The sequence below is a fragment of the Gigantopelta aegis genome, chromosome 11, assembly GCF_016097555.1.
Source record: "Gigantopelta aegis isolate Gae_Host chromosome 11, Gae_host_genome, whole genome shotgun sequence".
Taxonomy (NCBI): Eukaryota; Metazoa; Mollusca; class Gastropoda; order Neomphalida; family Peltospiridae; genus Gigantopelta; species Gigantopelta aegis.
In genome coordinates, this window is record NC_054709.1 from 12477792 (window position 1) to 12498194 (window position 20403).

At 38.8% G+C, this 20403-nt stretch overlaps 1 protein-coding gene across 2 annotated transcripts in view; it reads right to left on the reverse strand.

Moving 5' to 3' along the window:
- The window catches only part of LOC121384964 (steroidogenic acute regulatory protein-like), a 49039-nt gene that overhangs the window by 19549 nt on the left and 9087 nt on the right, over positions 1-20403 (reverse strand). For both annotated transcript variants that reach the window (XM_041515456.1, XM_041515457.1), the window contains 5 exons: positions 18660-18740; positions 16416-16493; positions 14670-14723; positions 12567-12711; positions 8717-8815 (listed from right to left, as the gene is read on the reverse strand). In XM_041515456.1, the coding sequence (XP_041371390.1) occupies positions 8717-8815; positions 12567-12711; positions 14670-14723; positions 16416-16493; positions 18660-18740 (457 nt within the window). The remainder of the gene's footprint in view (positions 1-8716; positions 8816-12566; positions 12712-14669; positions 14724-16415; positions 16494-18659; positions 18741-20403) is intronic.

Sequence of the window (20403 nt, forward strand, 5' to 3'; positions counted from 1 at the left end):
TATTTCTGTCGATGTAGTGGCAGTCTATTTTTTAGACCTAGCAGTTGAAACAGAAATTCACCAGCCAAACCCACCAAAAAATCACAGGTCATTTTTCAAGAGACAGATGTCTGCACGATCATCTCATCTGCTATTTATTTTGTAAATCTGTCATTTTATAATTCCATAATGCACTAAAATATATCTCTGACTCTTATCTCGATGTTGAAAAAGAAAGAAAGAAGTGTTTTATTTAACGACGCACTCAACACATTTTATTTACGGTTATATGGCGTCAGACATATGGTTAAGGACCACACAGATTTTGAGAGGAAACCCGCTGTCGCCACTACATGGGCTACTCTTCCGAATGGCAGCAAGGGATCTTTTATTTGTGCTTCCCACAGGCAGGATAGCACAAACCATGGCCTTTGTTGAACCAGTTATGGATCACTGGTCGGTGCAAGTGGTTTACACCTACCCATTGAGCCTTGCGGAGCACTCACTCAGGGTTTGGAGTCGGTATCTGGATTAAAAATCCCATGCCTCGACTGGGATCCGAACCCAGTACCTACCAGCCTGTAGACCGATGGCCTGCCACAACGCCACCGAGGCCGGTCTATCTCGATGTTGAAGGGAACGGACAAAATGGCCCAAGATTTGAGATAACTGGACCGAGTTGAAACTAGCCTTTGATGAAAATGATGTCGTGGAACCATTTCCTGGGATAATGAGTTTACATAGATCGAGATAACGAGGTCCGACTGTATAGATCTTTTTAATTTATAATGTCCATATGTTGTGGGGGTGGATTTTTTTCTTCTGTATTTTGAATACTGCTTTTAGGATTTTGTTTAAGGACAGGACTAGTATTAATATTGTTATTAGTATTTTGTGTATACATTTCACATTCATAAATTTATTTATAAACATTGGATCTGTTACATAAAGTTATTGTATTAACTGTATGGTTATGAATTTAAAAAAAAGAGTTAAATAATAATAACAAAAATATATACATGTATCTCTGAGGTCCTAATTTCCACACACTGTCACAAACCGTCCCCTCAACCTGTGTATTGTCTTATTTGTAGCAAGACATAATTTCCCCTTAGTAGGTCATATTTCTTTTGGCCCGCTTCTTAAAACGTAACAGCAGGCTATACTTTACTTCCTGTTTCAGGCCATAGGATTTCAAACTTCACTTTTAAACACTTTTTCGGTTCCGTGCCTAGTGATCATGGGAACCCATCAAAAACTGTTATTATTATTTTCGTTGAATAGTCGTATTTAATATAATATTCATGGGAATCAAAATTTCGGTTCCATGATTTTACCGACAACGTACCGGAAATGGTAGTTTTAGTGAAATCTGAAGACCGGTATTATGAGCCCCGTTGTTGAGTACTAAATTGGAAATTACAGATTACATGTTTAACACGCACATTAAGTCAATACTTTTCTTAAAAGTAAAAGTAAAGTTTATTTTATTTAACGACGCCGCTAGAGCACATTGATTTTTTATCTTATCATCGGCTATTGGACGTCAAACATATGATCATTCTGACACTGTTTTTTTTTATAGAGGAAACCTGCTGTTGCCACATAGGCTATTCTTTTATGGCAGGCAGCAAGGGATCTTTTATTTCGTCTTCCCACAGGCAGGATAGCATAAATCCTTGGCCTTTGTTGAACCAGTTATGGATCACTGGTCGGTGCAAGTGGTTTACACCTACCCATTGAGCCTTGCGGAGCACTCACTCAGGGTTTGGAGTCGGTATCTGGATTAAAAATCCCATGCCTTGACTGGGATCTGAACCCAGTACCTACCAGCCTGTAGACCGATGGCCTAACCACGACGCCCCCGAGGCCGGTTCTTTTCTTAAAGGAGCAGTCCTGAGTTTGTTGCCATTGCTAAGATGTTGTGGACTACCAGAGACGTTTCAAGGACAACACATTTGAATTAATACAGTTTCCTGCATAAAATATCAGTGTCTGTATATTTAAATGTGTTTCTGACTGTCCCAGTATTGTACTAGCTGACACTTCATTTCGTTTCCCAATGTATATATATTTCTTCATACACAGTGTTCTAGCTAGCAATAAATAGAGGGGTGCTGCACCCTGCCCCCGTTTTGTGCCGCCCTGCCATGGGTTTTTTCCACACTGCCCCTGATTATCGCAGCTCTGCCCTAATTCATTGTCAAACAAAAATACAAAATCTTGCTTTCCTCTCAAAGCATGTACAGTGTTGTTACGGGTCTGAATTCCCAACTAAAAAACGTTTGACAATACATTGTTTGGCCACAGTTGTGAAAGCCGACAGCAGTAACGTGATATGTTTTTTTCTTTTCTATTGTTAGTCAATATGACTGCAGATGAGCAGACAGGCAGTCTTACAAAGCCTGAATGCGAAGTAATCCTCACACCGTCACGCACATAACCACACACCACCTAGCAAACACCTAGTTGAAAGTAGACCATCATGATAAACTTCGACAGAACGTCAAATGCGAAATTTATTTTGTTAAGTAAATTTTTGAAAGTAATTGTTGCCTTTGTAAATATCCAGACCAAGATACATATAGGTTTAACTGATGTCAGTAGTCCTTATCAATGACACATTGATTGCATCTTTATAATATGGCACAGAGTAAACTAGCAACACTGGTTATTTGGTCTATGCAGGCATAACTGTGTTTTGTTAAAAGCATGTCTACAAAAGCTATTTAATGAAATCTATCTAGACCTTGACATGCAATAATAGCCGTTTTTAAATGCAGTGAGCAACTTGTTACAAATATGTCCTTATGTCCTTTTTTAAAAAAATTTTGTTCTTTTATTTCTTTATTTCTTTTTATTTATTTCTAATCATTCTCTTTTTTTCATTTCTTGATTTCTTTTAATTATTTTATTTATTTATTTTAAATTACATTTGGGCATGATATTAAATGGTATAAATACTATATATAACAAAAAAAGAATATGATTTTTTAGGTGATCCAACATTTTGTAAAACATTTTAATAGTTAAAGTTTGATTTTATTTAACGACACCACTAGAGCATATTGATTTATTAATAATCGGCTATTGGATGTCAAACATTTGCTAATTTTGAAATTTAGTCTTAGAGAAAAACCCGCTACTTTTTTCCATTAGTTTCATCGTTTATATACACCATCCCACAGACAGGATAGCACATACCATGGCACATTCCGGTCATGTTTCACTGGCTGGAACGAAAAAAAATTAATAGTGTCTATATTTAGTACATTACCGTATTTTCCCATGTATTATGCGCACCGGTGTATAATGCGCACCGGTGTATAATGCGCACCCCCCACTTTGAACGTTTATTCCAAGAAAAAAAACATAAACCACAATATAATGCGCACCGTTTTTTTAAACCACAAAATCGACAGTGAATGCAAGATGTACCGTTTTCCCCGTCACCAAAATTAACAAAAAGCGAAAGAAGCGGTATATTCAAGAAATAAAACTTAAGTTAGGTATTTGAGTACATAGACCTACATGTCACATTAAATAAAGGCTAGTACTTGCGTAGTTACATGTCACAGACAAAGATATTTTTTCTATTGCTATGTATAGTGTGCACCCCCATTTTTAACCTGTATTTTCTGGAAAAAAAGTGCGCATAATACACGGGAAAATACGGTAGTACAATAATATTGCATACGGCGATGAATGTACTGTTTCATCAAACATCCAAATTTAAGAATAATAAATTTGGGTTTAGAAATTGATTGTCCCCCTCCTTCCAAAAACGTTTTGTAAATTAAAATCAGCATAGATATTTCTACATATATGGTATTTATGAATGTAAAAAATTCGATCATATCCAGCACTTGCTTCAAAATTAAGATTTTCTCGTTAAAAATGCCCTACAATTAAATTAGCGCCCTTCCCCATCAAAATCCTAGCTAGAACACTGATACATACTAAATCTAGTTTGGGCTACATACATAGGACAGTAAGAAACACTGAATATACAGACACCTATATTCTAAAGAACAAACAATATTTAGTATGTAATTTTAGTCATTAAAATATTTTATTGGGCGGAACATCTTACAATGGCAACAAACTCAGGACTGTCCACTTAATGGCGGGGCGTAGCCTAGTGGTAAAGCACTAGGTTGATGTGCAGTCAGTTTGGGATCGATCCCCGTCAGTGGGCCCATTGCGCTATTTCTCGCTCCAGCCAGTGCACCACGACGTACATCAAAGGCCGTGGTAAGTGCTATCCTGTCTATGGGATGGTGCATATAAAAGATCCCTTGCTGCTAATCGAAAAGAGTAGCCCATGAATTGGTGACAGCGTGTTTCCTCTCTCAATATTTGTGTGGTCCTTAACCATATGTCTGATGCCATATAACCGTAAATAAAATGTGCTGAGTGCGTCGTTAAATAAACATTTCCTTCCTTCCTTCCAGAGACGTTTCAAGGACAACAAATTTGAATAAAATACATTTTCCTGCATAAAATATCAGTGTCTGTATATTTAAATGTGTTTCTGATTGTCCCAGTATTGTACAACCTATAACTTCATTTCGTTTTCCCCGATATATATTTTTTCGTACGTACAAAATTGTTGGGAGACAAAATCCAGTTTGGGCTACATACAAATAATAGGACAGAAAGAAACACTGAATATACAAACACCTATATTCTAAAGAAGAAACAATATTTAGTGTGTAATTTTAGTCATTAAAATATTGTATTAGTTGGAACATCTTACAATGGCAACAAACTCAGGACTGTCCCTTTAATGGCGGGGCGTAGCCTAGTGGTAAAGCACTAGCTTGAAGCATGGTCGATCTAGGATCAATCCCCGTCAGCAGGCTATTTGTCGTTGCAGCCAGTGCACCACGACTGGTATATCAAAGGCTGCAGGCTACTCTTTTTGATTAGCAGCAAGGGATCTTTTATATGTGCCATCCCACACACAGAAAATTTATTTATAGACACGCAATAATAAATGATGTTACGTCAGTGGTGTACTTGGATAAGTTCATCCAGCCGTTTGTCACTAACTTTTGCTGAACTGTTGTTGCTTTTTTTTTACGCTACTCACACTGAACCGAATGACCATTTTGGGAACCAGTCAAAATATTTTGCAAATGCTTAGCGATGTCTGACTGAACCTACACCTGGATTAAACTAATAGGTGATGTTGGAGAGCCTCTTACCTGTTTTTTCATGAAGTTCATACAGGTGCAAATTTAAAAAAATTGTTACCTGGTTTTTCGTGAATTTCGTACAGGTGCAAATTTTTAAAAATGTTACCTGGTTTTTCATGAGTTTCCTACAGGTGCAAATTAAAAAAAAATGTTACCTGTTTTTCATGAGTTTCGTACAGGTGCAAATTTATAAAAATGTTACCTGTTTTTCATGAGTTTCGTACAGGTGCAAATTTATTAAATTGTTACCTGTTTTTTGTGAATTCGTACAGGTGTAAATTTATAAAAATGTTACCTGTTTTTCATGAGTTTCATACAGGTGCAAATTTATAAACATATTACCTGTTACTCATGAATTTCGTACAGGTGCAAATTTATAAAATGTTACCTGTTTTTCGTGAATTTCGTACAGGTGCAAATTTATTAAAATGTTACCTGATTTTAATGAGTTTTGTACAGGTGCAAATTTACGACACAGAACAGATTGTGTCATTGTCCATATAATGCTAAATATGGGCAGATAATGTTCACACAGGTTTATAAATTTTGCCGCCAGTGAGAAGCTTTACCAATAGCACAAAAGTGCCATCAGTGACACACCCAACCGACGGCAGTTTATATCTCACCGACGGCAGTTTATATCTCACCGACAGCAGTTTATATCTATCTCACCGACGGCAGTTTATATCTCACCGACGGCAGTTTATATCTCACCAACGACAATTGCTGATGTTAAATCTGAGCCCTGGAGACAGCATTAGATAAGCTGTACATACAGTCCTATGAAAACTAAATAATTACACTAACTTTTGTTCTAATGACTCATTAGGATGGCAGCATCTACTTGACTTAAACAAGCATTCTGAGAGTACTGCTAAAGCAATATATGTCCCCTACCAGGTCCAACAAATATTTCTTTTTAATCTCGTAAGTTCAAGGGCCATAACTCAGTCAAAAAGGAGCAAATGCACCAGAAAGTCAAACATGATCTGTATCTCTTTATGATATACCAGCCTCGGTGGCGTCATGGTTAGGCCATCGATCTACAGGCTGGTAGGTACTGGGTTCGGATCCCAGTCGAGGCATGGGATTTTTAATCCAGATACCGACTCCAAACCCCGAGTGAGTGCTCCACAAGGCTCAATGGGTAGGTGTAAACCACTTGCACCAACCAATGATCGATCCATTACTGGTTCAACAAAGGCCATGGTTTGTGCTATCCTGCCTGTGGGAAGTGCAAATAAAAGATCCCTTGCTGCCTGTCGTAAAAGAGTAGCCTATGTGGCGACAGCAGGTTTCCTCCAAAAAAACAGTGTCAGATAAGATACAAAATCAATATGCTCTAGTGGCGTCGTTACATAAAACAAACTTTACTCTTTATGATACTGCTATACACAAAAAAGCAGCTTGATTGTTTAAAAAGTCCAGAAATCTGTGTGTGGGTCAGACGGATGGATGGACAGACAGACAGAGATGAAACTGACAGTCCCCTGGTAGGTACTAATAATTATAGAACTTACTTTCTGATGACTATAGGACAGTAGTAACTACCCGGTACTTGATCTAGATAATTACATAACTTACATAGCAGTGACTACAGATAGTTCCAGCCAGTGAACCACGGCTGTTGATATATCAGTAAAAAACTAAATTATATCTGAAAATATCAGGGTATGCATCATTACCCTAAAACACTCACTTGATGTGCGGTCGGTTTGGGATCGATCCCTGTCGGTGGGCCCATTGTGCTATTTCTCGTTCCAGCCAGTGCACCACGACTGGCATTGGTATGTGCTATCCTGTCTGTGGGATGATGCACATAAAAGATTCCTTGCTACTAATTGAAAAAAGTAGCGAGTTTCCTCTGTGTCAAATTACCAAATGTTTGATATCCAATAGCCGATGATTAAGAAATCAATGTGCTCTAGTGGTGTCGTTAAACAAAACTAACTAACAAACTTTAACTAGAGCTAGTATAAGAGAGTACATTTTAATTGATGCACTTATATGAACGAGTTGACAGGAGAGTAGTAGCCACTCGATACACTTATATGAACTTACAGGAACAAGTTGACAGGAGAGTAGTATCCTCTCGATACACTTATATGCACTTACAGGAACGAGTCGACAGGAGAGTAGTATCCACTCGATACACTTATATCAACTTACAGGAACGAGTCGACAGGAGAGTAGTATCCACTCGATACACTTATATGAACTTACAGGAACAAGTCGACAGGAGAGTAGTATCCACTCGATACACTTATATCAACTTACAGGAATGAGTCGACAGGAGAGTAGTATCCACTCGATACACTTATATCAACTTACAGGAACGAGTCGACAGGAGAGTAGTATCAACTCGATACACTTATATCAACTTACAGGAACGAGTCGACAGGAGAGTAGTATCCACTCGATACACTTATATCAACTTACAGGAACGAGTCGACAGGAGAGTAGTATCAACTCGATACACTTATATTAACTTACAGGAACAAGTCGACAGGAGAGTAGTATCCACTCGATACACTTATATGAACTTACAGGAACGAGTCTACAGGAGAGTAGTATCCACTCGATACACTTATATGAACTTACAGGAACAAGTCGACAGGAGAGTAGTATCCACTCGATACACTTATATGAACTTACAGGAACAAGTTGACAGGAGAGTAGTATCCTCTTGATCTAAATGACGATAATGTACATTCTGAGAACTCGATAGGAAAGTGGGGGCGGGACGTAGCCCAGTGGTAAAGGGCCTGCTTGAGGTGCAGTCGGTCTGGGATCAATCCTCATCGGTGTGACCACTGGGCTATTTCTCATTCCAGTCAGTGCAAATGACTGCTATATCAAAGGCCGTGGTATCTGCTATCCTGTCTGTAGGATGTTGCATATAAAAGATCCTTTGCTACTAATAAAAAAATGTAGCAGGTTTCCTCTCTAAGACTACAGGTCAAAATTACCAAATGTTTGACATCCAATAGCTGATGATCAATAAATCAATATGCTCTAGTGGTGTTGTTAAACAAACCAAATTTCTTCTATAGGTAAGTAGTATCTACATGTTATTATTCACATGGTTCAACATAGCTGAGTTAATAAAAATCGGACAAAGCACATTGTATAACAACAAGTATAATCACGTAACTTTGAGAAGCAACATCATAACATGACATTGCTTCTCCAATTCTAGCTCAGACTGTTCATGTGAAATATGATGTCATATTGCTGTCTCCTTCTTTTTTTTTTAATCCCAAAGTCCCCTTTCCTTTCTCTCCTTTGAATTCCATCTCATTTCTTCCCGATCTGGTAACTCCTATCTTTCAACTTCTTTTGCTGTCCACCTCCACATCCCAATCTTGTCTGTCCAACCGCAACAGGTGTTTGTCTCTTGTGGCTATCTGTGTCACACACCTGCCATTCCCCACCAGCTTTTAGCTGTGGGCTTAGTCTGACCACTTCGGGGAGTGTTCAATAGTTACACATGCTCGGTTAATAAATCAATCAAAATAAATAATTTAAAAACTTACGTTCTGGTGATTCAACAGGAGAGTAGTATCTGCTTGGATCGTCACGTGACTGGTCACCTGGCAACAGTGGAGTTCTCTCTGTGACAACATGGCTGTGACCTGAAAAACAAACAAAATAAAGACATATAATATTTGTACATAATCAAGGATATACATTATTTATATATGTTCAGGGACGTAGGGGTGGGAATTGGTGAACTCTAAAAACGAGGAAATCTAGCACATTTTGGAGGAAAGGATGATTAAAATGCGAAGAAACGTAATGTTCCATGAGAGGAAAACAGCTGATCCGAGGAGAATTCCCATCCCTGGACATACAATATTCAGGGACAAAATATTTATACATATTCAGGGACAAAATATTTATACATATTCAGGGACAAAATATTTATACATATTCAGGGACAAAATATTTATACAAATTCAGGGACAAAATATTTATACATATTCAGGGCAATTTGTTTTGTTTACCACAGGAGCATATTGATTTATTACTCATGGGCTATTGGATGTCAAACATTTGGTAATTTTGACATATAGTCTTAGAGAGAAAACCCATTACATTTTTTCTATTAGTAGCAAGGCATCTTTTATATGCACAATCCCCACAAACAAGATACCACATACCACAGCATTTGATATGCCAGTCGTGGTGCACTGGGTATAAAGAGAAATTGCGCAATGGGCCCATCAACAGGGATCGATCCCAAACTGACCATATATCAGGCAAGCAATTTGCTATGGCCCAACTTCAAACGAAGATTGCCAATAGAACGGGTGCTCGTTGGTTCTAACAACATACACCATTGCAAACATACATTATATAAGCATTTATTTTCACTCCAAAATTGAGAACATTTCTGTCTCAGGTTGTTGCTATATGACCGCATCTGGCTGTAGTACCGGTCCGAACAGGTGGTTCATTAACCGATTCACTCCGGCTGTCTCTTGCGCTATACACCCATGTCCCAAAAGGTTGATGCACAATATTACAAAATAACATGGGCAAAATACAGCCAGAAGGCTTACCATTAAACATACATATTGTTTTAATTCTTCACCATTTCCTAGAAGTGAATATGTGAACCATAACATGTGTCACAATTAGGAACTATAGTGGACCATGATGAATGAACTCTCACCCGGAAGTAATCTGTGTAGTGACACCTTACCTCCACATAAAAAAATAGAGTTACCTCCACTTGCCACTATCATATATAAAAACAGATTTACCTGTACTTTTCGCTCTCTCATATATACTCTTCAAAAAAAGTAGGGGAACTCTAATAAGAATTTACAATTGCCAAAATTGTAAGGTATATTAGCTGTGGGGAATGGTTATATGATAATAGTGAATTAATTGGGCAAACATTACAACTGGTAGTTCAGTATTACAGTAGGTTTTATGACCACCAAAGATCTTGAAGGACGATTGGGGTCAAAAGTGAAATGACTAAAAACAAAACAATAACAACTGTATGATCAACAGAATGATAAAGATTGACAGAAATAATGTTCCACAGTGATTAATCGACCTTCCTGGAAATTGTCAAAATCAAGAATGGCACCCCACGCATGTGTACGGGGAAACTGCATGATGCATGTGCAAACTATGGAATGTGTTTCGGTGTGTTAATAAACAGAACTGAACGTTCTTTACAAGGATGTCTGTGGTCAAAACATATGTTTGGTCTAATAGTTGATATTAACATTAATATTTCAGGTTCCCCATCTTTTTTTCAAGAGTATATAAAAACAGAGTTATCTGCACTTCTCGCTCTCCCTCTCTCATATATATATATATATATAAAAACAGAGTTATCTGCACTTCTCGCTCTCTAATATACCTTGCATTTCTCGCTGTCTCTCTTATATCTATATATATATATATATATATATATATATATATATACTCTTCAAAAGAAGAAACGCAAAACCACATTGTCGTAACATTTGGAGAATTGATTTAATTATTGAATGGTGAGTCCGATAATTACCAAATGTTGCAGGATTGTTCACAATTCACTCTAGTCCATTGTGAGTAAGTGATAGGACACACCACCAAGGTCAAGGTCATCTGGAGTCAATACCGGGTGTGGCCTCCGCGTGTGTTGACAACTGCCTGGCACCGCCTGCCCATTGAAGCAACCAGAGTACGGATGACGTCCCGGGGGATGGTGGCCCACTCGGCCTGCAAGGCTGCTGCCAGCTCGGGCAGGGTCTGGGGCTGTGGTTGTCGCTGTCGCTGTCGGTCCAACTCGTCCCATAGATGCTCAATTGGGTTCAAATCCGGTGATATCGATGGCCAAGGAAGGACATTAATGTTGTTGTTCTGTAGGAAAGCCGTTGTGAGACGTGCTGTGTGAGGCCTGGCGTTGTCATGTTGGAACACTGCGTTGGCGTTGGCCATAACTGGAACGATGTGTGGCCGGAGGATCTGGTCAATGTAGCCCTGTGCATTCAGGTTGCCCTGCACGTGGACCAGGTCAGTTCTGCCAGTGTGTGAGATGGCTGCCCACACCATGACACTACCCCCGCCGAATCTGTCCACTTCCTGCACGCAGTTTGCCGCATAACGTTCACCACGACGCCTATAGACGCGACATCTTCCATCATGACGTCGGAGCAGAAATCGGGACTCGTCACTGAACCACACCTGTCTCCATCGCAGTTGAGGCCATTGTCGATGAATCTGGCACCACTGCAGTCGGAGTCGACGGTGTTGTGGTGTTAAGATGACACCTCGAACTGGACGTCTGGCACGAATTCCTACCTCACGTAGGCGGTTCCGTACGGTCTGGTCGGATATCCTGCGCAAACCTGGTATTGCTGCGGCTGTGGAGGTGGCAGTAGTCAATCGTTCCCGAAGGTGGCATACCCGGATGTAGCGGTCCTGCCCGGGGGTAGTGACCCGTGGTCGACCGGATCTAGGGAGGTCACGTGTTGATCCATGTTGCTGGTAACGGTCCCACAGTCTGGAGATGGTGCTTGGGAACACATGGAATGCCCTGGCAACGGCCGTTCTGGATTCGCCTGCGTCTAGTCGGCCGATGGCATTGTTTCTCTGCGGTTCACTGAGACGTGGGATGTCCAGATACAGAGGCCAGGCAAGCAAACACCCTGCACTTTTATACTGTCGGTGTTCATGTTGCACGTGCAGACAACACACGTGCAGTGGTGACATGGTTTGCATGTGGCTGCGTTTTTGCGAATATTCACATTTTGGAACTTTATTGTACAGTAGCTGCGTTTTATCGAATGTAACCGTGGGAATGTGTTTGGGACATGCAATGACCTTATATTCACAAAGCATGAACCGGTAGGAAACATAAAATCGGAGTTATAACCCATTTGTACCCTTTTGTTTTTTTTTTTTGAAGAGTATATATATATATATATATATATAAACAGAGTTATCTGCACTTCTTACTATCCCTCTCTCATATATAAAAACAGAGTTCCCTGCACTTCTCGCTCTCTCATATACAAAAACAGAGTTACCTGCACTTTTCGCTGTTTCTCTCACATATAAAAAAAACCCCAACATATAAAAAAAAACCCAGTTACCTGCACTTCTTGCTTTGTCTCTGTCTGTCTGTCTGTCTCCCTCTCTCATATATAAAAACAGAGTTCCCTGCACTTCTCGCTCTCTCATATAAAAAAACCAGAGTTACCTGCACTTCTCGCTGTTTGTCTCACATATAAAAATATAAAAAAAACTAGTTACCTGCACTTCTTGCTCTGTCTCTGTCTGTCTGTCTCTGTCTCTCTGTCTGTCTGTCTCTGTCTCTCTGTCTGTCTCTGTCTCTCTCTCTCACACACACATATATATATATAAAAACTGAGTTACCTGCACTTCTTGCTCTCTCTCTCATCTTCTTCTCGTGAGGCAAGACTCGAAAGTCAAGCCACCACGTTTCAGCCCAGGCGAGTACAAATGATATGATCAGAACTAGATAACTCAGCGGATTCTTGGCACTTTGAGTTTTACCAAACTGAAAACAAAAAAGTATTAAGGAATAAAAACCAGAAAGAAAACATTTTATACAGTGAAACCCCTCAAAACCGGACCCGTTGTAAAACTGGAATTCATTAAAAACCTGACATTTTTCATGGGTCCCTTTTTAATTACCACTACAGAAGCAAACCTCTCTAAACCAGATACCCCTTAAAACAAGACTTTTTACCTGGTCCCATGGGTGTCCGGTTTAGATGGATTTTACTGTACTATCTACTAATTACCGTGTACATTTTTTACAAGAATAAATGTATTCAAACATGTATTTAGCAAGAACAATATAAATGGTATTAAAATGCTTCGATCTAATTACCATTTTCAATCCTCCTCCCCCCCCCCCCCCCCAACCCCCATGACTTTTGAAACAAGGAATGTCAAATACTGACACATCAGCACATTATATGAACAGGGATTTTTGATTAACACCACCACTAGAGCACATTTATTTAGTAATCAATGGTTATTTACATATATGCACTATTCCACAGACTGGATGATAACACATACCATGACCTTTGATATACCAGTTGTAAAGGATCGACCAACCATTTTACCACTGGGCCATGTCCCACCCATATGGACAGAGACAAGATGAGCCTGGCCGTAATCATCCCACATTTGGTATATCAAAGACCGTAATATATGCTGTCCTGTCTGTGGGAAAGTGCATATAAAAGATCCCTTGCTGCTAATGCAGAGTATGACACATTTTTGTGAAAGTGTCACTAGCCAAAGGGCTAGTGGGTTTGTAAATTCTACTAGCCCACCAAAATAAACCACTAGCCCAAATTTCTGATCAATTACAACACACTTTATATAAGGCTGAAAAACAATATTTCAAGGAACCCAACCACTATATAGTACCTAATAAAAACCAGCTGACCTGTTTTCTTCTCATTTTTATTTTATGTACATGAGTATAGTTTTCTAAAATTTTAATTAGTTTTTTTTTATTATTAGTGTTAGTATTATTTAGTGAAAATTTATCGACCTGTAGAGATGAATGAAGTTTCGAAAATAATTTAATAATAATTTAGGTGGTTTTTTTTTAACAGCATGTCCTACCCTATTTTGTGATTTTTGATCCTAAACCATTGTCCCATTTTTGCTAGCGGTGTTTGTTTTTTTGGGGTTTTTTTTTAAAAGCCACTAACCGATCGGGCTACTGGTTTTGCATTTGTCACTAGGCCTGTGTTGTAAAGCACTAGCCCTAGGCATCATAGTAGTGGGTTATCTCCAATACTGTGTGTAAAAAATTTCACTATTTTTAGAGGCCTGCATACGTTTGATTTTTGGTATGTGCTGACCCATCTGTAGAAATATTCATATAAAAGATCCCTTGCTGCTAATGCAAGATTCATGAAGAATGGTGGTACCTTGTACCAGCCATGGTGTGGTTTTTAAGCCATCAAACTTCAGGCTGGTAGGTACAGGGTTCATATCTTGGTACCGGCTCCCACCCATCATGACTTAATGGAAAGGTGTAAGCAGTGGCACAAAATTCTGGACTGGTGGGCACAATACTTGCCTTGCCCTGGGCACTAGAAACCCACACTACGCCACTGGGTGTAAGGCAACTACATCATCAACTTTCTCACTATCAACTGACAATTAACCCATGGACACAGAACAGGATTTATCCAGGATTACGAGTAAATTGTATTCGGGATAACTTTTCAGGCCACCAAATGATACAGAATACCACTGTTAAATAAATTTATTGGAAAAGACATAATTAAATATATAGGGGGCTATACTGGGAGCTTTTAGTACAGAAATTGGGAATTTTTCAGTGCCACTTTCTTTTAGGAAAGGGCCTATGTTTGGACCAACAGAATGCCTGGAGAAATCCCTGGACAGATGATGTGTATTCCAAGGACGGTGTGCTTTAAACTTTCTTGGATGTAAGTAAGAAAATTGATATCTTATACTTACGTCAAACAAAAATATCTTGCAAATGAGATAAATACAGGAGAGCAAAGTTGTCAGCTGAAAAATAAAAAATGCAAAAGCAACTGTTACTCATTTAGCTCATCCAAAATATAGTATGGAAAATCATGAAAATAATGTCATTATTATATTATTGCGTTGGGACAGGTACACATTAAAATGTACATTTTTATTAATGCATCTGGCAAATGCAACTTTTAAAGAGCACACTACAAAACAAACAAGAGTACCAGTAAGGTACATGATACACCCGTTATTTGTATCACAGTGACCTAGTAATTGTATGCAACACACCACCATCCCACGTTGTTCCTACATGTGTGGTTCGATGGTCCTGTATGCATCTGTATGCAAGATATGGTCCGGACAAGAATTTACTGTTATGTGCAGTAGACTGTGATAAGTAGGTCACAGTGACCTAGTAATAGTACGCGACACACAGCCATTCCATGTTGTTCCTATATGTGAGGTTCGATAATCCTGTATGCATCTGTATGTAAGATATGGTCCAGACAAGAAAAAGTTAACAGACGGACATACGGACGTACGGACAACGCCATACCATAATACGACCCATCACGAAAAAAACAAAACCCCAAAGTGCTCATCCCAAAATAAAAGTTGATCTATTTTCTGCCCAGTTTTAATCAACATTAATTGACATAAAAATTAGAAAAACCCACGAAAATAATACTTACCGATTCGTATATGAACATTATTTTATGTATCAAAAATAATTTAAGTGAAAATATGTGAGTAAACGTGGCTTTTGTCAAAAATTAATCCAGTAGTCAGAAGGTTAAGATTTTATTTGTTTGTTTTGGTTACCGACACTGATTTTTATTAATCATCGGCTATTGGGTGTCAAACATTTGGTAATTTTGACATATAGTCTTAAAGGTAGTACTATACCAAATAACTTCCGGCTGGGTCAAAGTTCGAGGTGCACCGAACTTTTGATAGAGAAGTGAACACCACAAGTCCTGTGATTGGTTATAAATGTGAGTGTGTTGGTTGTAAAAAATAATAGTTTCATCTGGGTAAAATAAATGTGCAATTTTATTTCATCTAGTACCAATGTGTCAAGTAGCCTTGTGCTTGAAACATGTATGGGGTACCTGTAAAAAAAAAGTACTCAAATTTTGTGCGAAACTAGGGTAGTCATAGACGCTACCCGTTATCTCAGAAACGAGCAGCTTGACCCCCATTTTTTTCTGATTCACTTTAAGTGTAAGGGGTGGTAGTATTTATATCCGTGGCGTTTATGTCGGTTGATACGTTGCAGGTAGGAGTTTTAGCCGTATATGTTACTATTGTCGTCTATGGGATTTGATTTGGTAGTATACACCCTAAAGAGGAAACCCCCCACATTTTTGCATTAGTAGCAAGGGATCTTTTATACGCACAATCCCACAGACAGGATAGCACATACCACAGACAGGATAGCACATACCACAGACAGGATAGCACATACCACAGACAGGATAGCACATACCAGACAGGATAGCACATACCACAGACAGGATAGCACATACCACAGACAGGATAGCACATACCACAGACAGGATAGCACTGGCTGGGACAAGAAGTAGCCCAATGGGCCCACCGACGGGGATCGATCCCAGACCAACCTCGCATCAAACGAGTGCTTTACCACTGAGCTACATCCTGCCCCATGAAGGTTAAGATGACCAAGTGTTTTTAACAACTTGTTGTCGGGTTAAAACTTACCGCTACAGTCCACCGGTTGTTTGCGTGACACAAAGCATACGCTAACAGCAGAAATGTGAGTCGCACGGCGGCCATCATCTGCAAATGAAAACAATTTGTATATTATTATTTATTTCATTTTATTATCCATATGGGCAGTGAGATGCGGGTGAATATATTTTCTATCTTTCTCTAGGGAAAGACAGAAGCTATCTTTCCCTGCTGACGTCATGATGGTAGTTTGGTGACGTCATCGGTTTACTCGACCGTCGCCTCTCGTTGATGATATTTTACAAAACATTTAGCTCCAGTTTTTGTTGAAATTGTTTAAGCAATTTGTTCTTGTTAACAATTAAACATGCTCAAAACTAATTTCTTTGTAGTTCATTCACTTCCCACTAAAAACATCAGTTCATTACGAATGATACCTCTTGCTTACATTTGATTTGTGTACCTAAAGATAGCTTTTGACGTCATTGCTTTTCATTCGTGACGTCATCAGTTTCCTCAAACTTTCACGTCTTGTATATTATATAGTTTGTGTCATGTAAAAAGTTTAAAGTTTAAGTTTCTAAACTATTTACACTATGGGTAATAAATACAATAACCTAAAGCTTGTGACTGACAACATTAATTTCACTCAGGACAGATAATCCGTAATTCCTCTATCACGGCTTGTACATTCATCAACCACACAGATTAGTTTTATTACAAACATTTATTAATGTTATTAAGTATTTTAAAGGATTCTCCCCTGCTATCATCAACATAATATTACAAAGTTTTGATGTGAATTAAACATCTCTTCTAGTGTGATTTTAAATAGAAAACAAAAATTATCAACAAATTTTTATTTTTCATCACTTGCCATGACCAAACTTGAAAGCAGAAGATTGTTTTAGTTTTGTTTTGTTTAACAACACCACTAGAGCACAGATTAATTAATCATCGGCTATTGGATGTCATACATTTGGTAATTCTGACACATAGTGATCAGAGGAAACCTGCTACATTTTTCCTAAAGCAGCAAGGGATTTTTTTATATGCACTTTCCAACAGACAGGAAATAACATACCATGGCCTTTGACCAGTTGTGGTGCACTGGTAAGAACGAAAAAAAAAACAATCAGTTGAATGGATCCACCAAGGTGGTTCGATCCTGCGATGCAAGCACCTCAAGCGAGCGCTCAATCGACTGAGCTAAATCCCGCCCCGACACATTGTTTCAAGTCGCAGACCGTAGTTTCAACCCATAAAAACGGACACAAGTTTGGTTAATCTACACACCTGTAACACATCTGGATAAAGTTGTAATAGAGTGAAACACACAAGTCTATAACTAGGATCAGTCACTATAGGTAGTACTAAACCAAATAACTTCCGGCTGGGTCAAAGTTTGAGGGGAACCCAACTTTTGATAGAGAAGTGAACAACAACACAAGTCCTGTGATTGGTTATAAATGTGAGTGTGTTGGTTGTAAAAAATAATAGTTTCATCTGGGTAAAAAATATGCAATTTTATTTCATCTAGTACCAATGTGTCAAGTAGCCTTGTGCTTGAAACATGTATGGGGTACCTGTAAAAAAAAAGTACTCGAATTTTGTGCGGAACTAGGGTAGTCACAGACGCTACCCGTTATCTCAGAAACGAGCAGCTTGACCCACAATTTTTTCTGATTCACTTTAAGTGTGAGGGGTGGTAGTATTTATATCCGTGGCGTTTATCTTGATTGATACGCTGCAGGTAGGAGTTTTAGCCACATATGTTACTATTGTCGTCTATGGGATTTAATTTGGTAGTATACACCCTATCTGACTTTGCACTGAGCAGTGTTGAGCTTCAACAACACAGCCCTTTCATTCTGTTTGAAGGCACTAACTGTACAGTTAAGTTTGTTTTGTTTAACGACACCACTAGAGCACGTTCATTTATTAATCATCAGGTATTAGATGTCAAACATTTAGCAGTTTTGATATATATTCTTAGAGAGGAAACCCACTACCTTTTTCTATGAGTAGCAAGGGATCTTTTGTAAGCACCATCCCACAGACAGGATAGCACATACCACAACCTTTGATATACCGGTCACTGGCTGGAACACGAAATAAACCATTGAGCCCACCAACAGGGATTGATCCCAGACTGACCGTGTATAAAGTACGTGCTATACCACTGGATTATGTCCGGCCCTTGACTGCTTACTAAACGCTTAGCTTGTACAACACAGCCATTCCGTTTGAAGATACTAACAGGACAGTACTTACCACAGAGTCGAACAGGGAGTACCGGAAGTCATATTGAGCAACTTGGTTATTGAAGGCTGTAAACCCTTTGTCACCAATCAACTGCAATAAGAACATAAATCTGGTTAGTGGCCATTCAAAATAAAGAATTTTTTTTACAGGGATCGAAATACTGCCACCCCGACCATTTTTTGCTGGTCTTTCTTTCTTTTCTTTTAACTTTATTAACGTGCCTATATCCAAAAAAGGTCCAGGCATGTCCATCCCACTCCCAGTCTCTGGCACGGCCAGGGGCGGGATGTAGCTCAGTGGTACAGCGCTCGCTCGATGCACAGTCGGTGGGCCCATTGGGCTATTTCTCGTCACAGCCAGTACACCACGACTGGTATATCAAAGGCCGTGGTATGTGCTATCCTGTCTGTGGGATGGTGCATATAAAAGATCCCTTGCTGCTAATCGGAAAGAGTAGCCCATGAAGTGGCGACAGCGGGTTTCCTCTCTCAATATCTGTGTGGTCCTTAACCATATGTCTGACGCCATATAACCGTAATTAAAATTATAACATGGCCAGACTTTTTCCCCAAGACAAAATTGTTTTTTTTTCAAGACTCATGTTACTGAAAATGGACAATTTTCGTCATACATTACACAAGCGCGTACTTCAAATGTATGGTAAATGTCGGCAATTGTTAGTCTCGATTTCCCAAATGTACGTTTGTGCCGAGATCAGAAAACGTCATCAAATTCCACTAGTTTCATGCAACTGAAATTTTTTACATGAGTCCTGAAGACAAATTTCTATACTTTTTCCAAAAGGATTTTTCCATACTTTTTCCAGGTCTGGAAAATGGATTTTCAAAATTCCATACATTTCAAGGTTTTCCAGACTCTGTATGAACCCTACACAGGAGTGCAGGGTGGGGGAGGGATGTGTGTTGATGCCAAAGTAAGCTAAGCTTCTAAAACAAACAAATATTGATACTAGAATCTTCCTTATAAAGGACCATTCAACAATTACTGTAATATTTTATTTATCTGTGATACAAGGTGGTCAGTTATTTAAAAGTAGGTCTGGGTGACCTAGTAATAGCAGCTGTACTATCTAGAACCAAGAAAAGTAGATCACAATGACCCAGTACTTGCATGCAAGGTTTGATGATCCTACACGAACTGATATTTATGAACATATGGCAGCTCGGATAAGGATTTCCTTTCATGTCCAATAATCTGTGACCTAGTTATGGTATGTGACATAACACCATTCCAAATAGTACTTAAGTGCAATTTTTTTTATGATTCTGTATGGATTGATCAACTTAAAGGCATACTGTCACGGATTTAAGGACCTTATTTCTCTAAAAATGGATAATAAATAAAAATCACATTAATTGTTGGAAACCAAATCTAGCTATCGCATCACCTTAACTGAACCATGATGGAGTGAAATCCATTTCATCCCTCTCGGCAATTTTAGTTTTTGAATTATGGACCATTGCCATAATTCAATTATTTTTTACAAAATATCATTAATAAATGGAGTATGGTGGTTATGAATATGGTTGAATAAAGTACATTTAGGGACAAATCAAATTATATTTGTTCAGATAATACTTTGTTAGACCATTAAATATGTCAGTGGTCTGTGACAGTATGCCTTTTACCATCAGACATACATACATAGAAGACTTGTCAGATCTGTACTATAAAGTTAGAGTGACACAAACAACTGTCAGTCAGGAAGGAAGGAAGGAAATGTTTTATTTAA